This window comes from Manis pentadactyla, chromosome 5 (assembly GCF_030020395.1).
Source record: "Manis pentadactyla isolate mManPen7 chromosome 5, mManPen7.hap1, whole genome shotgun sequence".
Classification (NCBI taxonomy): domain Eukaryota; kingdom Metazoa; phylum Chordata; class Mammalia; order Pholidota; family Manidae; genus Manis; species Manis pentadactyla.
Genome location: NC_080023.1, coordinates 138,894,527 through 138,907,053, shown reverse-complemented (window position 1 = coordinate 138,907,053; position 12,527 = coordinate 138,894,527). Strand labels below are relative to the sequence as shown.

The 12,527-nt window shown below is 37.4% G+C and overlaps 1 protein-coding gene across 4 annotated transcripts in view; it reads left to right on the top strand.

Annotated features, from left to right (window-relative positions):
• SPTLC3 (serine palmitoyltransferase long chain base subunit 3) overlaps nucleotides 1-12,527 on the top strand; it is a 169,743-nt gene that overhangs the window by 77,182 nt on the left and 80,034 nt on the right. For all 4 annotated transcript variants that reach the window (XM_057502720.1, XM_036892253.2, XM_057502722.1 and 1 more), the window contains 2 exons: nucleotides 1,065-1,219; nucleotides 1,824-1,972. In XM_057502720.1, the coding sequence (XP_057358703.1) occupies nucleotides 1,065-1,219; nucleotides 1,824-1,972 (304 nt within the window). The remainder of the gene's footprint in view (nucleotides 1-1,064; nucleotides 1,220-1,823; nucleotides 1,973-12,527) is intronic.

Below are 12,527 nucleotides of genomic sequence, written 5' to 3'. Positions count from 1 at the left end.
TCTAAGATCCTACAGAACATCTCAAGGATTCATGAGTCAAAAGTTTATCTATGTCCTTGAGGGGGAACTAAGAGTCCTCTGTCTGTTTAGTTTGCTTTACCTTGGTTTGCAAACTCTCATTTTCATTAATCTTCAACTACCCAATCTAATTCCCACACCCTCAGTGGTAATTGAGGGACTCAGTATTCCCTTTGATTTGTTAATGAGAAATCTGAGAGACACTCCAGAGAAGGCTGTCTGTGGGAGTCCACATCCTACCCGCTTCCGGGGCTTATCTTCAAAGTCCCTCCTACCCGAAGCCACCCTGACTCCCTCCAGCAAGATGTGACTCTCTCCAGCTCTACTCTTACAAACACTCAAAGTACTTGATTTAGACCAAGGTCTTATATTTTCTGCCTTGTACTAATTATTAGGAGTTAAAGACAAAGTTAGATATGTCATGCTTTGAGCCTCAGCTGGATTGTAGATCCCTCAGGCATGGATTACCTTTTATACAGCAAAACATTGCTGACATTTCAACTAGGGGAGAAGCCAAGTGCCCTTGTAAACTCATCAACTTGGTTTCTAGGCCCTCAGCTATAAGACAGATAGCCACCTGCCAGGAGTATTACCAAAAAGTCCAACAGTTCAAGTTTATCCATATTTCTAAAAATATAATGAGTAGGGATATTCATGTTTAATAAAGTTAAGACCAAATTATCGTTCAACCAATTTGTTCCAATGAAAGTGCTTTGGGCATAAACACTTAATCTTACCCTTCAGGTGGAATTCTGCAGAGATTCATTGTCTGCACCATTCATTTTGGAATTTGTATTGTACTATCATCTTTGCTACCTTTATTTGCCATGTTTTTACTCACCCACTAAAATGTAAGTTCTCTGGGGATGGAGGCCTCCCAGTGTTAGTCATGGACCCCACCTGTCCCGTTACACACAGACAATTGCTCAAAACGTATTTGCAGGTGGAATATTAGCATGACTCTTCCTGGTCTTCTCCTGGCCATCAGTTGCAAATGACACACAAAAAGAGGGACCAAAGGTAAATGTCTGCCTCTGTTATAACAGGATTTTGTGCCAATGTATCAAAACTTTGAGAATTTTTACAAACGGAACCTCTACATGAGAATCAGGGACAACTGGAACCGCCCCATCTGCAGCGCCCCAGGGGCTCTGTTCGATGTAGTGGAGAGAGTATCGGATGACTACAACTGGACGTTCAGGTGAGGTACTGGGTGGGTCTCGATTGAAATAAAATCTTTTCAGGGAAATCCTAGCACAGACACCAAATTGCAAATTTGGAATAAACCAAAGCATGGAAGCAGCTGGTCTCCATCAACTCAGCCAACATCAAGTCACAGCAATTAAGTTACCCAGGGCAGCTTGTTTGTTTTGTAACTAAAGTGAAACCTGTGCTAAAAGGTGCAGGATATACAGAGCCATCCAAAAAGAGCCCTTTTCAGCTTTATTGATAAATTATACCTTCCTACTTCTTACTGAAGGAGACAGTAATGGTCATGGCTCTTCTCATGTCCAGAGTTCTTGCAGAGCACAGATGTCACAAAAAATAAGTGTCTAAGGACATCAGGGCTGAGTAATAGCCCATGGCTCAGTATACCTCTTTTCAATGCTCTGCCCAGCTTCACTTGGGGTTATTTTTCTGTAAGTGCAAACTATTTCGTGGTGACAACACTGCAAGTCAAAAGGCAAAAATAAAACATACGATCTGGGCCAGACCAAAGACCTCTTTGTAGGAGACTTTTGTGGGGCACTCGGATGGTATTAAATGAGAAGACACTTTGTGCTCACCTGCCCTTCCTTCTGCAGGTTTACTGGAAGAATCATCAAAGATGTCATCAACATGGGCTCCTATAATTTCCTTGGCCTGGCAGCCAGGTACGATGAGTCAATGAGGACAGTGAAGGATGTCTTAAACACGTATGGTTTAGGAGTGGCCAGCACCAGACATGAAATGGGTATGTATTGTCACTGTTTTGACATTTTGTCCACTTGGGTCTCAGATTTCTTGTGGCTACTTCTCAAATCTAGACCGTATGCTTCAAAATGCTTTTATAAAATGCAAAAGGTAAAGGGCTATGAAAGTCTTTGGAGAAATTTCTAACATAATGCTCTTTCCAGGCAGATTATTAATTATAGATTTTAATCCTCCAGAATAAATAAAATTGGAGCTTTCTTGACCATATTATCTAAAATAGCAATTATTATTTCTCTCCCATATAGTTCTTTTCTGGATCCTATTTTTCTTTTTAGCAGCATTATTGAGGCATAACTAGGATTTTTAAAAACTGTGTTTACATAATGTGTACAATTTGATGAGTATGGACATACACATACACCCATGAAATCAAGGCCACAGTCAAGGCAATAAACACATACATCACTTCATAAAGTTCCTCTATGCCCCCCCCACCCCTGCTTTGTGGTGAGAATAGTTAACATGAGATCTACCCTTTCAACCAAAATTTTAAGACCACAATACAATATCAACTATAAACACCACGTTGGGCAAGAGATCTCTAGAACTCATTCATCCTGCATCGCTGGAACTGTACCCACTGAACAACAACTTCTCATGTGGAGTTGGCTCTTTCTCCCACTTTTTTTAATGATGTCCCTCACCAATCTTATTTCTGCTTTTGTCTATTTCCCATCTCTGCTATTCAAACAAGCCTCATGGAAGAGGAACTGGCTTAGTTGGCGATTGTGTTGAATAAATGAATGATGAATGGATGGATGTAAAAAGTAAAACAGACTGCCTATTTATGTTTCTTTTTGCTGGAACACTTTTCTCTTATTCAGAGGCGTGAAATCTGTGAGAAAGAAACTTCTGCTTGTCTTCCCTTCAGGGAGAAAGAGTAATGCAAGCTTGCTCCTCCAGAATGCTTTGCTATTCCTGGCACATGGTTTACATGGTTTTCTTATATATCATCTATTTACTTCGCACAAAAATCCTGTTCTGCCGGCAGCAGTGCAGGTGGTGTTCCTCCCATTTCTCACGGAGGAAACGGAGAGTCACAGTGACTAAGACATGTGCCCGAGGAAGCTTTTTAACCACTGTAACACCCAGTCTAGCTTGGCTTCTTCTACTAGAGCAGTTTCCCATCCATGATAACATATGCAGGGGTCACCAGGTGGGTTTCAGCCCTGTCTGGGAATCAGAGGTAAATCTGCTAAAATGAGATTTATCATTTATGAAAAATGAGGGGCATGCCTCTCAGATAAAAACATGTACGTTTTCAGACCTGTGCAACAAAGAACAACTCAGTTTGAACAAAGTAACTGTTTTATCCACATATTAAGTAAACCCTTAGCCAAAGCTCCAGAGCCTACAAGTGGTTGCCCAGAGTTCTTAAAAAAGACGTATTTCTTATCTTCATTTTGAGGCACAAGGGCTAGAAATAATAGCAGGATGCAGAAGGAAGGCCCTACTCCACTTAGAAGAATTGGTTGCCCATGATGGCCCATTTGGAGGCGGGGTGGAGACCGGGAGAGCACCCCGTGACAGGAGCAACCTTCGGCCATGTTTCCTCTGGTGGTGGTGATGCCGAACATCAGGATTATTAATGAACGAGACAGAAAACACACTCGTGAAGATCCCCAACTCACTGAGACAGAACACCTCCCCTCGCAGCCACCAGAGGCTGGACGGAGACAGCCTGACATGGGCAGTGGTTTGCCTCCAGTGGAGGCCAGATCTGAAGTGTGGGTCCCTGATTCTGCAGGCTCAACAAGCCCAGAGAAACCGGCAAGAGGTACAGATCCTGGTTAGGACTGCCTGCAGCCTAAGTTCTTCCTCTACCTACTCATCCCTCTGAATTGCAGGACTTCTAATATTTACCTGCTTCAGTGAGTTACCCAGCTCAAGCTCTAGAAAGACCTTAGCAGTTTTTAAGTAAACACTGAGAGCAAAATAGAAGCCACATACACTAATTTCAGGCAAACAGAAGTACTGGAAACAAGAATATAAGCAGCCAAAAAAGTAAGTAAACAGGGCACATTTGAAAGTTTACTGAAACATAAATAATAACCCTAACTAGGCACACAAGAATTAGTAGCCCAATTTCTTTATTTCAGAAAACATATGCTATATATAGACAAGAAAATATTTACCAATGCCAATGGATTAACAATGAAAACTTGGGAATACAGTGGCATAACAATTTTCCATAACCAAATAGCTTCTTGAGGAACCAGAAGTTTAAGAATGTTTAATCACTTGAAAATACTTCCCAGAAGCTTTTAACAATAGTTTGCCATGTTCTAAGGGGAAAAAAACACAGAAAGCATATTACAAACTAGGAAAATTAAACAAATAACAAATCAAAAAGAAGTATTGAAAACATAATGAGAGGATAGAAGATCACACATATTATTTTAATGAAAAAAATATGTAACTAGAATATATCTGCCTATTGAGAAAAATAGGACTGAGATTTGGCCAAAAACCCAAACTCAATTAGGTGCTGTAATCAAAAACAAATACAACTAAATTAAAGTTATTTTAAAGGGTAGAGAGTAGAAAGATAGGTCCCAGGCAGGCATCTGGTTCCTGCCTCCCTGCTGCAACCACCATCAAAATTCCCTCAGTGCCCAGAAGGAAGAGTGGGTCAGTGGAAGGAACAATGAATAAGGAGCCCAAGAGTAAGGTTGTTGGAAAGTCTGCACCTGCAAATGTTAAAACCAAGTCCAAAACACAGCTGGAAATGACCCATTTACAGACAGATATGTATAGAATTGCAAATACTCTTTTTAAGACATGAAATGATATGCCACTGTTTATTTTCATGGACAACTAAAAAATAATAGGAAATGGAATTAAAGGAAGCTTTGACTCTGTTGTGGGTCAATTTAACATTCCACAGGCTGATGCAGATGGAGCAGTGTGCATTTTTTTATATTCACCATATGAGACAGAGTGAAATGGCAATGTAAAGTCATAATCAAGCACTGAAAATGTCTAACACATTTTAACTTTGTAACCTCCTGCTCATGTTTGTTTTTGTTAGAATGTTCCTTGAACTGGACTGTCTCCTTCAAACTGTGTGCCATACGTGACATCTTTGGTAATAACAGCCTAGTTTTTCCTAATAACTTTGTTAATGTGCTGTGAAAGATTAGAAATTTTTGTGTTTGGCGTGTGTGAAGCTACATTGTGAATTAGCGAACTCTAGTCTCAACAGCTTACCAAAAGTTAAGAGACATGTATTAAGGTATGCCTCTTTTCAAGGGGGCTTGCCTCCAAAATATTAGCTGGGAAGTTGCTAGAATAGCTGTTTACAGATTGTAAAAGTACATGGATTTTTAGATTTTCAGCATGGGGATTGAGAATTGTGTTCAATTGTTGACAATGCCTGACTATTAACATCAAACAATAATCAGTAATATCTCCATTAGGCAATATATTTCCACACTTGATGTTTAGATTTCTTTATCTGAAAGAATTATCAGTGTTTCCATATGTGAAAGATGTTTATTTGAATCTATTTTTTTAACAATGGACAATGTAGAGCAACAGGCCCAAGGGACAGTAAATGCTACCTCCTTGCTCTTCTTTCATATGAATTAAGCTTCACATAAAGAATAAGCTGAAGCCTTAAAAATAAATAAACAACCTGTGTGGCAAAATGCAAACAAAAAGGAAAGCAGAAGTTAAGCTTAAAGTTATGAATCATAAAACATAATGACATTCACCTTATAAAAATTAGAGATCCCAAAATAAAGATAGGTACACCTCCTCTATGTGTTAAAGCAGAGACATACATGAGTGCTTATTTCTCTGTATAACTGGAAATTAGCAGGATTATGAATTATAGGAGGCTTTGAAAATCATGTGATGCAAATTAAATGAAATGGTGATAGGAGACCATAAAATACCTCGCAGTCCTTGAAAAATGAAGAAGGCAAAAATAACAATCAATAGAGGCATAGAGGATATTAACAGTGTAATTGTTGAGTTTAATATTTATATATTGAATACTGAGCCTTAAAACATATTACCAATATTACTTCATCTTTTTAAGTAGTTAACAAATTTTCACAATTTAGTCTATATTATACCATAAAGAAAATCTCATTAAATTTCAAAAATTGGAATCTACATAGGTCACATCCTTGGATCACAGTGAAGGTTAAAAGTTAATAACAAAATTAGAAACAAACTGTAAGATAAATTCTAGCCGGAATAAGCAGGCAAAGAGAGGCAACAAAGGGCCAGGTAATTTATGTAAATACCCCCGGGTGAGGTTCTGTAGCCTTATTGTCAGAGGCCAGAGAAGTCACGCCCGGTTAGGGAGGTGGGGCGCTTATAAGGGATTAGGAGGGGTAGGGGTGGGCAAGCTATCCTAGGGGGCGTGGAGAGGTATGATTGGCTAAAGGTGACATAATAGTCAACTAGAAACTTTTTTCCTTCCAAGAGGGAGGAGGCTGACATCCGGGTCTTAGTTGACACATCAGGATGAAATTCAGGAAGAGCTGCCCCCTTTCCATATACGGCACGGACTTTGGGGTCTGGTCTGTTCTCCCCCTATGGCATCTTTCTGTTCTGCTTGCATGTCCTTGTTTTTCCTTTCTCCAGCCCAACACAAACCATTTTAAAAAATCATTTGAAGGTTTTAAAAACCTCTTCTAAAAGACTCTTGAATCAAAAAGGACATAAAATTACAGTTGCATCCTATTTAGAAATTAATGATTATGAGATCACCATAGGATCCAGCTATTTGTGCACTCTGAGGAAAATACGTATTCTTACTTTGCTAGAGAAGAAAGACTGAAGCTCATAAACTAAGCAACCAATGCAGTTAGGAATAAAAGAAAAGCAAAAGCACTGAATTCTTAAAAGTAAAACAGAAACTTATGAATTAGAGAACAGTAATTTCCATTGGGTGGAGCCATCTGTATTTTAATAAGTCACTAGAAGTGATTCTGGTGAACAGCCAGAGTTAACAACCACTGAGCTAGCATGACCCTGATCCCCAAACCTGACAAAGAACATTTAATAAAAGAAAAATTATAAGGCATTATTACTTTAGGAAAAAAGTTATTTAAAAAATTGACATTGTCAAACCAACTGTGCATTCAAATAACAGGACCCCATGATCAAATAGTTCTATTTAGGGATTATAAAGAAAATTCAGTAATAAGATAATTTATAACATCAGAATATCCAAAAATTAAACATGTGCTTACCTTGATAGATGTTGCTGAAGCATTTATAAGATCAAGTATCCATTCCTCATAAAACTTTTAATAGAATAAAAATGGGAGACTCCTGCAGAGAATTAAAAATATCTACTTCAAACAAAGAGACTTCACTGCACTTTGTGGTGAAGCTTGCATTTTAAAATCAAGAAAAAGGAAAAGATGTGTTTTTACCACCATATTTCCTTTGGAAGTACTAGACCATGTAACTGATTCAGTTTTCATTCTTTAAGTCAACAAATATTTATTGAATGACTACCATGTGACAGAGTAAGTGCACATATAATAAAAGAAGAGGTAAAACTAACCATTATTTGCAGATGATCTGATTGTTCAAGCTGTGGTCTGTGAGGAGCAAAGAGAACTTCTGGAGGGACTACTCATGGGGTCTTCACAGAGATCAGAGGGAGCTGAGCAGAAGGGTCAGAATTTTAATCCACTTTCTTCCATTTAAATATTTAAATAATCAAAATTCATTAGAAATAATAAATATTCAATAAGGAATTCAATAAATACCTACATTCAATAAAGAGCAAATTTTAAAATTCATGAAGTCAAGAACAATCAGTAAGAAGATATATAAGAAAAAGTGGTGTAATTAATAAATCTGAGCAAAAATATCAAACACCTGGGGGATAAACTTATTTTGAAAATGTTTAGAACCTAGCTGAACAAAAACATAAAACTTTCATGAAAGATTCAAAAGAAGACTTGAAAACAACAGATAACACACTCTTGAAGGGAATGACTCAGTATTGTAATTCTATGAATACTTCCTCAAATGAATATGTAAATTGAACACAATCCCAATGACATTAATGGACAGAATTGGGGTGGGGTCTAAACTGAAAATTTACAGACAGACACAACTTGGCATACTTATTTGTATTTAATAAGGACAATCAATATTTCAAATCAGTTGGAAAAGGATCAATTATATCATAATTAATGTAGTGATAATGGGCTGATCATATAAGGAAATTAGTTAGATTCCTATCTCACACATGACACTTAGGTAAACTGCAAATGCCTTTGAGATTGAAATGTACAAACAAGAAGCACCACCAGAGATAACCATATAATAAAGTTGAAATTGAACAAGTATCTGAATTGGTGAATGAATGAACAAATGAACAATAAAACTAGTCAGACAATTCAAATATAAAATGCACCTCTGTGCATCAGACTGTAGTTCCTCCATTGTGAGCAATGCCTCTTAGTTCAGGCCGCCATATAAAAATACCACAGGCTGGGTGGCTTATGAATAACAGAAGTCTCTTTCTCACAATTCTGGATGCTGCAACTCCAAGATCAGGGCAGTAGTATGGTCAGATGAGGGCCCTCATCTGTGTTGCAAACTTCTCATTGTATCCTCCCCTGGCAAAAGGGAAGGGCTAGCTCTCTGGGGCCTCTTCTATAAGGGCACTAATCCTATTTATGAGGGCTATGTCTTCATGACCTAATCAGCTCTCTAAGGGCCCACCTCCTAACATCACCACTGCAGACATGCAGTTTTCAACACATGAATTTGGGAAGACACAAGCATCAGACTACTCCACCCTTTTTTCTAGTTTGTCACTTACGATCGCCCCTCAGTTCAACATCCTAAAATGACCTCCCGTCTTTTCCAGTGGAAAAGAAAGCAGAAAGCCTGCTTACTTGGGAGGGATCCATTTTAAGTGACTTTCAGGCTGATTCTGTGCAACACAGGCCCCCCTGGTCCAAGAGAAACACACTTCTTCCTATCCGAGGAAGGGCAGTCTGCTTCCAACCCAACAGCTAGCCACAGTGTTTGCCTTTCAGACTTCTCAAGCCTGATCCAGACACTAGTACACTGTGTTGCACTCCAGACAACCAAACAACAAGCTCCCCAAAACCTTAAGGGAAAAGATCCAACAAAATGCACCAAACTTCCCTACAGAAAAACGTGAACAAAGTTCAAGTCAGAAAACAAACCTAAGTTATTCCCCATATATATGACAAAACATAAATACCCTTAACATGCATAGACACTTACAAAATGAAAGAAAAAAGAACATCCCAATTGAAGAAGTGGGCCAAGATTTTGACAAAGTTCTGCACAGACAAAACTGCCGTCAGGAGGGTGTGATGTGTGTCAGCCTTTTTTCATTCTCATCCCTGCCCATGACATTCTGATACCACAGATATACTGTGTATGTCTACTTAGATGTCTCTGTTTTATACATAAATAGAACAATATATCCCCCCAATCAAAAGCCAATTTTCAACCCTTTGGGGGCAATATCACTCATGCTGAGAATGCATAAGGTAGTGGTTACCTTCAAGGGGAAGTGGATGTGACCAGAATGGGGTTCTACTCATATTTTTTTATCTTGATGCAATCATATGTGTGGGTTTATTTGATGAACTTCATAGAGCTCTTCTGTTGTTTGTTTCCTATGATTTGTTTCCTTTTCTATACATACGTTATAGTTTAATAAGAATTTTACATTAAAAGGTAGATCCAGTACACAAATTAGCAATTAAGAGAAAAAAAGGAATATAAGTGGCTGATGAGCCCTGTGGAAAATACTCTGCCGCATTAATAATCAGAGAATGATTAAGACACATAATTACTATTTTTAACCTAACTGGCAGAAATCAACAAATAATAATATTGCATAGTTTCAAAGGAGTCATGATGAGAGCACCCTTATATACTATTGATAGAGTAAATTGAAGGACAATTTGAAAATGGATCAACAGCAAGCCCTTTAACTCAGCAATTCCATTTTGAGAAATTTTGCCTTAAAAAAATTTGAATAAGTGTTCAAAAATGTAATTGAGAATAATCATTACACTGTGTTTAATAATAGTAAAATTTGGGGAAATAAGTGAGTTTTAAGCAATAGGAAATTGATTAAATACACTTGGTAGATTTTTTTAACATAATATTACTTAGCTGTGTGACATTATAATGTAGTTGCTTAGCACCATGGTTGAGAGCAACCTCTGGGACAAGGTTGCTCAGGTTTAAAGCCTAGTTCTTCCTTTTAACTGGCTAGAGCCTGAAGTCAGTTACACACCTTCTAGTCCTCCATTTTCTCTTCTGTATAATAGAAGATACATTGTTATGAGAAAAAAACAAGCTATAGAACACTATGTATATAATAAGTCCATTTTTTAGAATCTCTTTTACATGAATATCTGCATTGATAAAGGTAGTTATATTTCATTTTGTAGTATTTTCTAATTTTTCCACTATGATCTCATAGTTCTTGGGTTAATTATGTTCTAAAAAACAACAGAAGCCTAAAATGAGGGAACAATCTCATGAAAACAGTTCTGACACTTCCAAGGCATTGCCACTGAATCAGACAGACCAAATTTTCCAGTCTAGTGGAGGGAGTAGGTGGATTATTTTTAGTTTAAACCAATTGTTCTCAAACTTTGGCTCACATCAAAATCACCTACAGAGCTTGGGAAAACACAGGTTGTCGACCCCATCTACAGACTTTCTGGTTCAATCTGTCTAGAATAGGACCCAGGGTTTTGCATTTATAATGAGTCAGTCCCTGTGTGATGTTGATGATGATGCTCCGGTGACCACACTTTGGGAATCACTGGAAACTAACTAGTAAGGCTGACCTCCTTGACCAAATTAGTCAAAAAACTTTCCAAAATGAAATGGTCTTTTCCTTTCCATGAAGTGGTCCCTACATATGCATGGAAGATAGCCTATAAATAAAAGCTGGAAAGTATGTAAGAGACACCCCAGGAAATCAGTGAAGCAAGTTGGTTTGATCTGTGTGTGTATCCTGACACACACCATCCCAATTTACAAACTCAGGAACAGTTAAAGTCAGGAAAACTAGAGAGATACTTCTGTTTTCTTTTTTCCCCTCCCCCACAACTCTTTAAAATGTTTATGTAACTTTAATTAAATTTATTTTTTAATTGGAGTAAAGTTGATATATAATATTATATTGATTTCAGATATACAACATAGTATATAATTATATACATTACTAGATGCTTGCCACAATAAGTGTAGTCCCCCTATTACCATATCAAGATATTACTTTATTATTGGTTATACTCTCTATGTTGTACTTCCATTCCTATGATTAACTTATTTTACAAGTCATGGTTTGTACATTTTGATCCCCTTTACTTATTTCATTCATCCCCCAAACACCCCCACCTGGTAACCAAAAGTCTGCTGTCTATATTTGTGGGTCTCTTTCTTTTATTTGCTTGTTTTGTTCTTTTAGATTCCCCATATAAATGAAATCATATGATATTTTTCTTTCTGTCTGGTTTATTTCACTTAGAATGATACCCTCTAGGTCCATCCATGTTGTCACAAATAGCAGGATTTCCTTAATTTTTATGTCTGAGTAATATTCCATTGCATATATGTACTTCTTCTTTATCCATTCATTTATTGGTTGCTTCCATATCTTTGCTATTGTAAATAATGCTACAATGAACATAGGGGTGTATATATCTTTTCAAATTAGAGATTTTGTTTTCTTCAGTAAATTTGCAAAGGTAGAATTGCTAGGTCATACAGTATTTCTATTTTTAGTTTTTTGAGAAACCTCCATACAGTGGCTGGACCAATTTACATTCCTACCAACAGTGTAGGAGGGTTCCCTTTTCTCTACATTTTCACCAACACTTATTTTTTGTCTCTTGGATAGTAGCCATTCTGACTGGTGTGAAGTAGGTACCTACCTCATTGTGCTTTTGATTTGCATTTGTCTGGTAATTAGTGATGTGGAATATCTTTTCATGTGTCTGTTGGTTATCTGTGTGTCTTCTTTGGATAAATGTCTATTCAGGTCCTCTGCTCATTTATTAATTAGATCATTTTCTTTTTTGGTGTTGTCATATGAGTTCTTTATATATTTTGGACATTAACCTCTTCTTGGATGCATTATTTGCAAACATATTCTCCCATACAGTAGGTTGCCATTTTGTTTTCTTGAGGGTTTCCTTTGCTGTGCAGAAGTTTCTTAATTTGACGTACTCCCACTTGTTTATTTTTGCTTTAGTTTCCCTTGCCCAGGGAGAAGTATTCATAAAGAAATGTCTCATGCTGATGTTCATGAGACTCTTGCCTATGTTTTCTTCTAAGAATTTTAATGTCTCGTGTTTCACATTTAGGTTTTTAATCCATTTAGAGTTTACTTTTCTGTATAGTGTAAGACAGTGATCTAATTTCATTCTCTTTCATGTAGCTGTTCAGTTTGTCCAACACCATCTATTGAGCACCCCCCCCTACTTTTATTCTATAAAGGTGTGTCATTTCTTGGTCTCTCTTTCCCTGAGCACTGGATGGTAAAG